Source organism: Aquila chrysaetos, chromosome 4 (assembly GCF_900496995.4).
Source record: "Aquila chrysaetos chrysaetos chromosome 4, bAquChr1.4, whole genome shotgun sequence".
Taxonomy (NCBI): Eukaryota; Metazoa; Chordata; class Aves; order Accipitriformes; family Accipitridae; genus Aquila; species Aquila chrysaetos.
The window spans coordinates 56,450,263-56,464,364 of record NC_044007.1 but is presented as its reverse complement, the minus strand read 5'-3'; the positions used below and the strand labels follow the sequence as shown (position 1 = coordinate 56,464,364).

At 42.7% G+C, this 14,102-nt stretch overlaps 1 protein-coding gene across 15 annotated transcripts in view; it reads right to left on the bottom strand.

Annotated features, from left to right (window-relative positions):
• Positions 1-11,453: 11,453 nt before the first annotated feature.
• PTPRM (protein tyrosine phosphatase receptor type M) overlaps positions 11,454-14,102 on the bottom strand; it is a 505,106-nt gene continuing 502,457 nt past the window's right edge. For all 15 annotated transcript variants that reach the window (XM_030011784.1, XM_030011791.1, XM_030011783.2 and 12 more), the window contains one exon: positions 11,454-12,351. In XM_030011784.1, coding sequence (XP_029867644.1) covers positions 12,298-12,351 — 54 coding nt within the window. In that variant the 3' untranslated portion in view covers positions 11,454-12,297. The remainder of the gene's footprint in view (positions 12,352-14,102) is intronic.

Genomic DNA, 14,102 nt, shown 5'->3' with positions numbered 1-14,102 from the left:
GTCCTTATGAAGTTGGGTAGTTTTGACTTCCCTCTGCCTCTCCCTCAACTCAAGGCTCAGGGCTTAACCCATGAGACAGGGAATTAGAGAAAGGCTACTTCCGTTAAATTAATTTCACTGATGAAAGCTGGGCTTTGAAGATTGATGTCTCTTGAAAACTCTTTAATACAGTGAATATCTGTTGAAAAAATATTGATGAGACTGGGTTTTACATACAAGAGCAAGGTGGTGCTGCTGCTTAGCACAAGCTTCCTGGAAGTGAAATCAGAAATGTATGCTTGTCCCACGTCTGGTAGTTGCAGACAAAATGGGGTGCCTGCAGTGGCTTTTCCTCTGAAAATTTTTACTGGGTTTTCCCCCACTGCCTTTCCTTTCAGGCTAAATGCTGAACCCTTGTCATCATTGTTTGGAGAGTGGTAGTGGTTTCTCCTTCTAAATGAGAAATAAAAACTTGCTTATGGACGAGAATAGTTTGGGGTGGGGAGTGTGGAGTGGAAACACAATAGTGAAAACATAATTTCCTTTTGAAGAAATATTTGAAGTCATATCAATTTGTTTTTTGAACAAATCTATGAAGAGTTGTCTAGGCAGCAAGTTAATATAAATGACTTTTAAACTACTCATAGGCAGTTGCCCTTTTCCATAAGTAAAAAATCCATATCAAACCAGATATAGATATATGTGTATGTGCTTAGGGTAAAATAAGTGCATTTAAAGAACTTAACCCAAAAATGGTAGCACCACACAGTCTAACGTAAACAGTAAGATGAGGGTGATTTGTGGTACCTTGCAGAGAGAGAGTTTAATTTAGATGCTACCCCTTCTTTCTGTAAAGCATCCGCATAGCTGCTGGGAAAATAAGTTGGGAAGGCGCCAAGAAGAACAGCAGTGAATGGCATGAACCCTGCAAAGGGAAAACAAAGTCCGCCTACCACGTGCAGCAACAGCTCGGCTTTCCCTCTCTGCAGTCTGCTTTCCTTGGGCCAGAAGCACAGCCCAGGGTCAGTGGTCAGAAGGTGAGTTTCATGTGCTGGCCTGGCTGCTGGGACCCTCCTCCCATTAATTACTAACATCCTTCAGAGGACCTGCAGCTTTTCTTGACCTTTTTTCTGCTCATTTTATAGCACTGCTGTTCTTGCAGGGGCCTATGGCAGGGCCACAGCCCTGGTGCTCAGAGGAGATGCCCATGGAGCAGCATGCCATGTCCTGTGCATGCTGCATCTGAGCCTGCGGTGCAGTGCTGGCTGAATGCAAAGTCTGTCCTGTAATAAACTAACTCACAGCCAGATCTGTCTGGACAAATATCCTAAAAAGGCTACAGTTCCTAATAGTCTGGGCGTAAACTTCAGCAAGGCTGGTGTGTGCCAGTTGCTGTTTGCACTGGCTTGCCTCTGTGCGTTCTTCTGGACAGCCTTCTCCCAGTGGGATCCTGGGCTTGTCAGGGGGAGAGCAAAGGAGCCATGAAGGCTCAGAGATGCATGCACTTACTCGAGGCACCAAAACTGCTCTTCAATCTCAAGCAATCGGGACAATTCACAGAGGTTTTATCTTGTTATGGTCTCTTCTGAGGGAAGACAATCTCTTAATCAAGCTAAATATGCATATTGCCCATGTGATATTGTAAAGGATCTTCTACACTATATCCCTGCTGTTAGGGATATAAAAATCCTTTGTTTAAATTAAGACTACATTATTGACTTTCACATCTAAATTAAAGTGTGGAGACCAAGTCTGGAGTAGTTACACACCTCTTATCCCAAAGGACTTAGCCATATTTATTCAGCATAGGGATGGACGCAGGACAGTCAAGGTCTGTAAGCATATTTGTGCCTTGGATGTGCTGGCACCACCAAGCCCCTCTCAGTCAGTAATGTGAATGCACCGCATGGGTAGCAGAGCATGGCTTGCTTCAGGTTACTGCTAGCCCTGGAGCAGCAATGCAACTAATTCCAAGTCCAGTGGTGGAGCAAACCCATCCCCATGGGTTAATAGAGTTAAATGTCTTCTGGAAGCCAGATCAAGTAAGTTGGATGCACATATCTCATCACCATGTGAAGTGTATTTAGAGCTTCACACCTGTGACTTATAATAAAAAATATGCTAACATATACAGCAATAAGGTGTCATTTGTGATGTTAATGACTTTCCCATCTATACATTTACTGACAAAATATATTGCATAATTTATGAAATTGCTCTAGTGCTCAGAGCACAAGTTGTGCCTCCTGATTGGCTTAGTTCATTGCCATATGTTATATAGAAAATGTATTCATACTCAACGAAGATATAAATTGTAGGGAAGCCTTGAGTACAATGATAAAATTATAAACACATTTTCCGCCTATTGAACACAGAATTTATATTTGTAATCTTATCTTGGTTGTGTTGCAACAGTCATCTTGTCTTCTGTTTTCGCCCCTAAAGGCTTTCTTCAAATAGTCCCTTACCAGAAGTGTTTTTTGAAGCTCTACAACCAGACAATTAAGTGAGTACAAAGAGCACAATAATTACTTCACACAGCCAGTATCGTATCATGTGTGGTAATGCATTTCTTCCTTTTAGTTTATTTGATCTAGTGGTATGCTACACTGATAGACTGGCTTCCAAGTCCATATTCAACTCAGTTACCATCAGTTTTAAGAGAACATTGCTGTTCAAAAAATACGTAAATATGCAGAAGCTTGAAAACTGGAAAGAGTTAAAGAAGTGATCCAAGGATTTTTCATTGTCATTAACTGATAAGGGCATTTAAATTTAAACCCTCCTGCTGTAATTACATATATATATAACTCCATTTCCCCAATTGTTTAAGTTATATTATCATATAGCAAGTTACTTTAAATCTAACCAACCAATAGGTTTATCCTTCCTGAGAGGATTTAGGTGTAAAATATGCAAGAGGAGAGGAGATGTGATGGTGGCCCTTGTTACCTATACACCATCTACATCAGCCTGTGGAGGCAGATGGACCCCTTTGAGGATGACTCACCCTGTGGCCATCACTGTCTCCACAGAAAAAGTCTTGGGGTAGGCAGACTCCTAGCAAGGTCCTTGGTCAAGTGGCCATGATTTAATGACTGAGTCAGAGCCTTGGCACATGTGTTTCATTTGAAATACAGCTTTCTGACAATTCTGGTAGACATTGGCCAAGTTGGCCAAGTCCTTTTTTCTCCCCCCCCCCCCCGCCCCTTTCCAGAGAGAAATGAAGATCCATTTAACTGCTGCCAACTTCATTAGCTGATTGATGGGCTTGCTGGCCTGGCCGAGCAGTGCTCTGAAGGTTAGGTTTCCTGAAAGCAGAAGGAAAATCCCCCTGTGACCACTCTGGCACTTGTAGAACAAGCAATTTGTCTGACTGGCTGCTGAATGTATTAATATTTGAAGTTAATTTGTCTGCTTGAATAACCTGGTGCCAAATCTTGTAGCCATTTATCAGTTGTAATGGGAAGACACAGCTCTTGCCCTACCGCCTCTAGAAGGTAACCACCCTAACCTCAGTACATTTGACACAGCTGATTGTGGAAAATTGCATTGTAATATTGTTCTGACTGCTTGGTTACAAAAAGTATTTAGTAGCTTTATGTGCAAGGTTGGACTAAGTTATATCTTTATAGTCCAGATGAAGTGTAACAAATGAAATCGCAGTTGTATCAGCAGTACTGGTTAGGGGAGGGTGTCTAATTCTTCCTAAGAGTCTCAGCGAAATGGAAACCTCATGCAACGAGTCCATGTGTTGAAAAAGAGCATTCTCAGCAGAGGTTTTGGGAGGGGAGAGAATGCTCTATTTAAAAACATGGAAGGTAAAAACCACCCAAACCAATAAAACTGCCCACCTTCAGCAGATGATGCTCTGCCCTGGCTGCGCTGCTGACAGATGTGGTGGGATGGCAGACGGGAGAGCAATACTGTTAGCATGAATGAGAGCCTTCGCTGGAGAACACGTGTTTGGCAAAGCCACCTATCAAAACAGACACAGAATGACCACAGACTGATCCTTGAAGTGTAGTCAGATATTCAGAATGTGGGTCAGAGTGATTTGGCAAGAGGAGATGTTGGCAGTGGGGAGGGAGGAAGGAAGGGACGAGTGCCAACAGGAGAGGAAAGCTCAACTTGACCAGCAGGCTTTGTCATCTGATAGAAAGACAGTACAGTTTAATATATCAAAAGCTTTTATTCAAATCAATTACAACAGCACTCACTTACTGACACTTTTGGCTGCCAGACTGAGGCATAGCTCCACACTAGGCAGCCTGAAGAAGGCAGACTGATAGCAGTTCATTCACTTATTGTCATTGAAAGAGATACAGATTTATGCGTGTCCTATCTTCTCGCTAGATCTCGACAGAGATTGGTACAGCCAGCCTAGAAGTACCGGGATGTGAAGAGTATCTAGTTTGGGGGATGGCTTGTATTTTGTTCATATCCTACTATGAGAAAGCAAATGTATTCACAAACTGAATATCATGAAGCAAAAGAGTTGCAAGCCATTGGCAGACGGTTTAGCTGTGCTGTCTCTGTGGATTTGCTAAAAAGCTGGTCATTTTCAGATGGAGACTGTAATCATTCCAAAATACAAGGCTGCAATCCACCAGCATGGCTGAATCTGTGCTGATCCCCTGTAACGGCAAAGCTACATTTTGTTTTATGTGGTGTGTAATATTGATTAAATTCCTGTACATGGCCATCAAAGGTCACTCTCCTTATACCCGGCTGTGCAAGAGTTTCACAGGCATTCCCACCAAACTACGCAGACTGGAGAACATGGAGATGAGCAGATAATGAAGTCTTCAAGGACCAACATCAAATTTCATCCCATTTCTCATGTGGCAAGGCAGTAACTATACTTCACTCCCAAGACTTTTCATCCTCAAAAGGCTTTATATTATAGGCTGATAGTTACATACCGTGTAAATCAGAATTTCAAGGGGACATAACAGCAGGCTAGTTCTCTATGCATTCAGCTCAACTTCTAAAGGTTACAAATACAGAGAGGCACAAGTCCGGATACATCCCAATGCCTCTTCAGAGGCTGTAATAACTAACCCGATGTGTAATATGAGTATTAAGTATGTGATCCAGCATGGTGCTCTGCATTCTGAGTTATCTGAAGTTAATAGTTTCTGTGGGAGCAACTCATCAGGGTCAAATGCCACCTACAGTCATGCAGGTCTGGAAATTCTCAGGCAGGACTCTGCTGCACCTGTAACGTTCATTCATGGCATAGCAAAAACACTAGCAGAGTTTTTTTGTGGTAGTAACTGCTGGTTATAGACAACACTTAAAATGGATGGAATACTGTACATATACAGAGAAGGCCAAGTATCTGCCCCAAATTTTCCGCCACACACAATTCAATTCCATGTTTTTATCACTTAAGTGAGTGGATCAATCTGCCCCTGTCTACTTAGGTTCATTTAAAAACATGCTTTTAATAACATACATCACGGGCTTAATTTTAAGCACCTAAGCAATCCTATTCATTTTATGACAAGTTAGCTCATATTTAAAACTTTTTATTGAAGCATATCATTGACTGACAGCTGTAGACCTTAGTCCTACAAACACTTCTATGCCATCTGTGGTGGGCTGACCTCAGCCAGCAGCTAAGTCTGCACACAGCCACTTGCACAATCCCTCCACCCCTGGTGGGATGGGGAGAGAATAGGAAGAGCAAAAGCATGGAAACTCATGGGCTGAGATAAAGATAGTTTAATAAGTGAAGGAAAGAGGAAGAAGAGAGGGGGAAAAAAAAAACCCAAACAATTGATGCAAAGGCATTCACCCACCACCTCCCACAAGCAGACCAGTGCCCAGCCAGTATCCTAGAAATTGCTGCCTCCCGCTCCCCCCTGCTTTTGTTGCTGAGTATGATGTACAGTATGGAATATCCCTTCTTTGGTCAGTTGGGGTCAGCTGTCCCAGCTGTGTCCCCTCTCAACTTCTTGACCACCCCCAGCCTCCTCGCTGGGGCGGAAGCAGAGTGAGAAACAGAGAAGGCCTTGATGCTGTGCAAACACTCATCAGCAATAGCTAAAATGTTTGTGTGCTATCAACACTTTTAGTCACAAATCCAAAATACAGCACCATATGGGCTGCTATGAAGAAAATTAACTTCATCCCAGCCAGACCCAATACAGCATCGATATGACATGTACAAGGACTTATGAGCTCAGATGCAAAAGGTGTGTGACTATCAGATTGATTTTTTTTTGTGCAAGTGGGACTAGACAAGAGGATATTAATGTAAATGTTTGTAGGACTAGGAGTTCTGATTGCATTTACTCAGGCCTGGCAGCAGTATTAATGTATGTCTAGCATGAATGAGACTTATGCTTTAATTGTGGTCCCTGAGCACATCTTCACAAACAACCCAATTACCAGAAATATCACGACTGTAGAGATACAATTAAAAGTCTGCTACCGAAAACACATCAATAGAAGAGTTTCAGAAGTAAAATACCACTGCTTGGAAAGACTGTCAGTGAACATGAGATAATAATCTCCCCTGACACATTCCCTTAGACAAGCTACAGCAAACATTGCTCTCACTCTTCATTGTAAAAGCCCACCTTTTCCGTGCTTTTGTGCATTGGGTACTATCAAAAATATTAAACAAAATCATGCCAGGGTGTTTACAGACCCCAACCTCCTCCAGCCTCACATCTCCTTTCCACCTATTTCAAGTCATATTACCTGGAAAGAGCATCATGTGCTGCAGTGACAGGACTGGGAGGGAAGCTGGATGGAGGCTCATGGGGTGGGTTATACATGATCCTGATATGAGAGGCAGAACTGTGGTACCAGAGGCAATACATCTTCCAGGAGGGCCCTTGGAGGCTCTGATGGAAGATACAGACCTGAAAGCAGTGTAGCACTGCAGCTCTCCTGCTCTGCCCGGTCAGGTTGGACCAGGGAAATGGGACAGCCTTGCCCTTGGAGTGGGTGAGGAGCTGGAGAGATGGACTGAAGGAGGTGGGGGTGGCAGGGGTTGGCTTTCAGGCTTAGAGCAGATCAGGCAAGTCTGGGGAAATAACCAGCACAGGAGCTGCCTTTTCAGCGTTCCACAGAAAAGTCTGCTTGGAAATACCCAGCAGGGGTGAGGAAGGCATTTTGCTGTTACTGTTTATTGCAGTTTGCAAAGGGTTGACGAGGTTTTGGAAAGGTTCCTTTATTAAAGTGGGCTAGGATGCTGAAGGTGAGTGCCTCATGTCAGTGGCATATGGAAAGCTCCCACAGGTAGACCATGTGAATGGCTGAGGCAATGCAAATGCACCCAATCAGCTTACAATTTCACCATATAGACAAGGTCTAGGCTATGAAAAACAAACAAACAAATGAACTGCAATAGAAACAGCCTTATTTTTCACATGGTCTGTTGGGTTTTACTGGTACTCTGCCCCAAAAATGACAGTGGTCATTGGCTTCCTTAACAAGCATCAAACAACAGAATTAAGCTGTATATTTTTCTTCTATTCCTAATTTAATTTTTCTTTTAATAAAGCCGAGTGTCTGGCATCAGATATGGGCTGCATGAGATTTTGTAGTTCAAGGCTCCAAGTGGATAAAATAAGTGTAAAACCAACAATAAATGTAAAATGATAAGACGAATCATTCTGTTACAGTGATCTGCCTATATACCTCACTGTTTCTGAAGGCAAATGCACAACTACATGGAGAAGCTACTCTGGGAGGCAGAGCAACCAAACTACCTTTGAATCAGAAAACTAATGAGGCTGTAGAACCTCATAAACTTTCAAATTACTTACTTTCCTTTACTAAGCAGTTAGACTTGGGAGAACACCCACATACAGTGAAACAAGAAGCAAACATTTCAGAGATATTAAAGATGAGCCCTAACCAGCTGAAGAAGAAATCCAAAATGAAGGTGGTCTTGATGCTCCGTAGCTTCAGATCAAGTCTTTGTGGCACAGGGACCCTTTTGAGCCACACTGTATACAGCTGGGTAGGAAGTTTTTTCTATGCTTATTTTTTTAATCTTACTACATGTAGTCCTTAAGCTTTGGGTGAGTACTCTGTGAAGCTATCCTGCTGGTGACACTCATTTTGCTGATAAGAAGCCCAGGAAGCTGTCCGGAGCATTGCTGTTAAAAAGATACAGAATACCTGCATGCAATCACCTCGCTCACCATCCCATTGCTGCTCTTTCAGAATAGCTTAGCAAAAATCATCTACTTCAAGTCCCAGTGAGATGATGAGTTGGGTGATACATATGGCTGACTGTCGTGGTTTCAGCCCAGCTGGTAACAAAGCACCACGCAGCCGCTCGCTCACTCCCCCCCAGCCACAGTGGGATGAGGAGAAAATATAAAGGCAGGCTCCTGGGTCGAGATAAGGACTGGGAGGGATCACTCACCACTGATGGTCACGGGCAAAAGACGGGCTCAACTGGGGGAAGAAACAAAATCAATTTCATTGACTACCAATCAAAACAAAACATGGACACTGAGAAGTAAAACCCAACCTTAGAACACCTTCCCCCCAGCCCTCCCTCCTTCCCACCTCAACCCCACTCCCGGTTCTCTCCACCTCCTCCCCCCGGCGGCGCAGGGGAACAGGGGATGGGGGTTGGGGTCAGCTCGCCACACCTGGTCTCTGCCGCTCCTTCCTCCTCAGGGGGAGGAGGACTCCGCACTCGGCCCCTGCTCCACCGGGGGGGCCCCTCCCATGGGAGACAGTCCTTCATGAACTTCTCCGGCATGGGTCCTTCCCATGGGCTGCAGTCCTCCAGTCACAGACTGCCCCATTGCGGGCTTTCCCATGGAGTCACGGCCACCTTCGGGGGCATCCCCCTGCTCTGGCGTGGGCTCCTCCCTGGGCTGCAGGTGGGCCTCCGCTCCCCCGCTCCCCTCCATGGGCTGGGGGGGACAGCCTGCCGTCTTGTCTCACCGCGGGCTGCAGGGGCATCCACCGCCTCAGGCGCCCCTCCTCCCCTCCTTCCTCCTCACTGACCTCGGTGTCTGCAGAGGGGTTCCTCTCACATCCCACTCCCCCCACTCACTGCAGGTTCCCCTTCCTAAATCTGTTCTCCCAGAGGCGCTACCACCGTCGCTGACGGGCTCGGCCTGGGCCAGAGTCGGTCCGACTTGGAGCCGGGGAAGCTTCGAGCAGCTTCTCACAGGAGCCACCCCCGCAGCCCCTCCCCTGCTACAAAAAAACCCCCCGTGCCACACAAACCCATAACACTGACCATTCAAAGTATCTCTTTATTCATTTATGTACCTCATATACTGGGGACTGAAGAAGACATCCCTTCCTCTGTTCCTCCCAAACTAGGGCTGATGTCTCCGTAAGTTCTGCAGCTGTACTGGGCTTGTAATTGTGTAAATTTCTTCTAAAAAGGGAAGTTGGTTTATGAAAACTTAAAGTAGCTGTCACTGCTGTTTTCTTTCTGTTGTCTCCTCTAAAATGCCACCCTCCAAGTAACTTTCATAAGCTCCATGCTGCATCTTGAATACCTGCCCCCAACGTTCATCTCTTCTTTCTGCTCCTGATTCCTTATGTTTTCTTTATTCATAACTCCTGAAGTCCTCATCTGTTTTTTCTTCTTGCCAAAATATTGTTTTACCTAAGCCTGGATTTCTCTATCATTTGTATTGATTGATAGCTGTAGTATGTGAGTGAGGACACAAAGCTGCCTGGTGTGCTTTCTTTAGCTGGCACCAGTTTTAAGGCATTGTAGTTCACAGAATGCCTTTTGGGACAACATCACACAGACTCTGTAACATGGGTTTGACTATGCCTATGTCTGAAGAAGAACAAGAAAAAAAGTAATATCAGTAAAACAATAAGAAACACTGCAGAACTCTCTCCTCCTTGTCTCCTTTCCCCCTCTCATCCCCCAAGACCTACCTGTGCAAAGTACGTCTGCAAGAGTACAGCAGCTGAAATAATGTCTGGCAGACACTGGCAGTGTCTGTCCTTGGGAAAGATTGCCATGATTCTTGCTGCATTTCAATAAATGTCATTCATATTTGGGATCATATTGCCTGCGTCACCTTTTGTCCTAGGGTTCCTTCAGCACACTTATCCATCTTACTTATATTTTTTAAAGCATCAGGAAATACTGGACACATACAGGCATATTTCAATAAATAGATCATGTAACCCAACTTTTTAGTGTCCCACGATTATTACAAAGAAGCATGCTTGGTTGGCATACCCGGCCTGTCAAGCTGGTTGTGAAGAATATGATGTTAGAGGTATGGATTTTGTTTCCTAACCTTAGGGTTTCCAAATGAATCAGAGCATATTCTGCAACAGGCTGAAGTTCTAAAGGGTTTATCCAAGGACCATAATTCTTCTCAGAGCTGGGGTTGTTTTTCCTAAGTACTTCACTACCTCTGTGCAATTTATAGCAATGGCCAGTACCTGCCAGCTACATTTTAAAGCAATTTTAAAAGAGATGCTTTCCAGCTCCAGAGGAAGCCTATCCTCGTGTCTTTAGATTGGAATTTTGTAGTGGTTTTGAACTGACAGTTGACAAGATGTGAGTCATTATGTCCAAGCTGGATCTCTAGATTTAGAAATTTTCAAAACATTTTGACTGATACATTTATATAGATACTGCCCTTATTCCAGATGGCTAGCACATTAAAAGGATCTTTTTAAGAGTTGAAATACTGTGCAGTCTGCCGCTTGCTTGCATTGGGTTTCCCATATAGCTTTGGAAGGCCTCAGTATTGAGCAGTTGCTCTGTCTGCAATGTCTCCTTGACACTTCTGGGTGAGAGAAAGATCTGCAGTTCCAGTGGACAGTGCAGCAAGCCATTGCTGGCTCATTCCCCTTTCTTGCTGCTTTGTTGCTGTGCTTCCTGCATCCATGAACACGAGGCAAGTCCCAGCCTGTTCAGACACTGGTGAGTGCTTGGGAGAAAGGGGAACCATCCAAAGGCCATGGGAAGTGCAGTAGACCCATTCTCAGGACAGGCAAGAGCTTTAGTGGTGTAAACCAGTCCACTGGCGGTACTGGTAACAGCCCTAGTAACACAGCAGTTCTACTCACTTTTTAATCCCCCCAGTCATTCTAGTATTGGTATCTGTAACACGAGGAATTACTTCCCCCTCACAGCAGTCATTCTTCCTAAAAACAAAGGCACCATCACCCCTTTCACAGCAGCAGACTCAAAGCGAATGGCAGGGCATGCTTAGGGCTGCAGAGGAATGCTGTGACAAGACTGAATACTGTAAGCCCAACATAATCTCTTCTTCATACAGCAGGGCAACTTTCAGGTTCTGCATTTGTGCCCATGCATCTTTAAACGTACAAGTCACCTCTTTATATATATTGGCACGGCACACCTTGGTATTGGCTGGATCAACGCTGGATCACACAATAAACATGCTCTGGAGGTAGCTCAGTATTTACAAGAATTAATCTGAAAAGACGCTTAGCTGAAGGCACTCAGATGCCCAGAGATATTAAATTAAACGAGATTTTATCATGTATGTAATTATTTATTGAGCTGAGAATCCATACAAGGTAAACAAATGTTTACACTATCATACAGTAAGCATTTCCAGGGCTTAATAAAAATGATTGTCACTCACTGTGCTTCACAAAAAAATTCATTTTAATGAATAAATAATTTGATGAAATCAAAAAATATTTACAATATAAACAAATGAAAAAGCTTTGGATATATTAATTTGAGCATCCTGTATTTTGCATTTTCTAACTGTATTTCTATCAAGATTCTCTCTCTGAAATGGTACAAAGTGGATAGAAATTACAACTCAACAAAGTTAACATGATTTGGTACATGTCTTTCCATTAGTTCAGATAAGCTATGTATGATTCATTTATTATGCATGTGTTAGAATACAAATGTAACTAAAATCATATATTATCAAAATGCCAGACAGCATTCTCCACAGAACAGAAATGTACACTAGGCTGTGACAATAACTGAGAATCACAGGCAACGAAATATAACAGAAAAGTACAAATTCCTTCATAAGAATATAATTGTGCTTTCTTATTTACCAGAGGACTATGCTGCTTCACCACATCAATGGCTACGTATGAATACAGTGTTCAACAACTGCCATGTGGTTTGGTGTATGTTCATATGGGTGTCAAGCAGCGGCATTAGAGTGGAAAACGGGCAGTGCAAGCAGTTTTATAAACATCTTTTCCGGCTCTTAAAAAGAGCCAATTATACAAAGCAGTATAAGCATAACACTGAGAAGTCTTCATCTCATTTACACAGATATTGTGAAGTGACTTGCTTTGTTTGTGGTGGTGAAAGGAGGAACTTTGTGTATGCTGTTTATGCAATCAGCCAGAATTCAAGTATTCCAAAGCCACTTCATAGCAGAATTTGTATTGATCCTGAAAAATCAAAAGAAAACCACAAAAAGTCAGTTATTGAAGGAACTTAATTAAGGGGATCAATATTTCTCTTCTGTTAAAATTATTTACTATCAGCTGTTGTCAATAGGAACCAGTTTGCAAATTCAATTTGTATTCAGATAAGAAAATCTTTATATTAACCAGACAATAGACACTACACACAGTAACTTATGGTACTGCTCATATTAGATGCACATTTAGCTACTTTAATACACTTCTATGAGAAAAATTGACTACACGTAAGTAAATTGACTTGCAACTCTTCTGTCATCTGTCAAAATGCTCATGTAGCACTTCACCAGAATTGGAGTTATTGAAATTCCTTCCTAGAAATGTTTATCTTAAAATAGACCCAGTGTCTAGTACTTCCCAGATCATAACTTCTATTTTAATGTCATTCATACATTTGCTACATTTCAGGGCAAGAGCTGCTTACTGTTCCTCCTCTACATGCAGCCCAAACCCACATCAAAATACTGTCCTCTCCCAGTGCAATAGGCCTGTCAGATCAGGCCTGACCTAAATTAATTGGATTAATTCCAGTTGATTTTTAGCAATTAATGGTGATGCATAAGTTAGGCTCTTGATGCCTCTTCTGTTACCCAGGCTAAATTTTCGGGTGCTAACCCTGTGCTTCAAACACAGACCTGCTGGTTTTATTTGCAACTGCTTGGAAACTGGGCCGGTCCCAGGGAAATCCCCTTCCCGTGGCATGCAAACCCAGCCTGCATCCTTCAGACACGAAGGGTTGTGACTTTGCCCCCTTCACATCTTCAGCAGTACAGAGGCCAATACTTTTGACCGACCTTCGTCCACTCTGCAACTTTAGATGATGCAGTCACTGATGACTTCAGTTTTGTGGGTGCACACATACCCCTGTTCTGTTTTCATTCTTGCTATTCGCGATATTTAGCAATACTACAAACATTTAAATTAAACAAAAAAGCTGAAAGAAATAGTAGGTGCGTGTTCCCTGAATCCAAGGGCTCTGGCTTCTAAAAATCCAGTTTGGAAATATCTGACAGTTTTATGACTATTTCTGCCACTGAAATGCCTCTTTGTCTTATGCACTTTAATCCATTAATAAAAGATAACTAAGCATGTACTATCATATAGGAACAACAACAGACTTAACTAGCTGACAGCACTCAGCCTTCACCTTCCCAACATCACAAGTAGGAAGATTACAATTACACTTCAGATATAGTCTCCTTTTCACTGAAGCAAACATTTTAAAGGATTAACTCTTTTGGCCTGTACTTGTGATTTTGGATCACATTTTAGGTGAGAAGAGAGTCCACCTTAACATGTAAGAGAGCAAATAATATTACAATAATCAAAAAGCCATTAACAAGCATGGACAATTTCTAAGTTCTTTTGTTGAGAGCTGTCACTTCAAAAGAAAACAAATCTTTGGTGCACATATCACCTAAGTTATGAAGAGTTGTATGTGAGGTTTTGAGATCCTGCAGGGTTTCATAAACTGCTTGTGTCTTCTTCAGAATGAGAAAAGAATAAAAAAGAAGAGAGGAAAGAAAGGAGTATTATGTAAATGGTTCCTTTTCTGCTTTTATTGCATATATGTTTCTAAATAAATGAAAATTATTCTATAACTACACAACAGATCAAACCAACAGATCAGCCATTCATCTATTTCCATTTTTCCATGCTCATTTTATGCTGATTTACTGATCCAGCAGAATAACTATGAGTTTTAGTAAACCAAATAC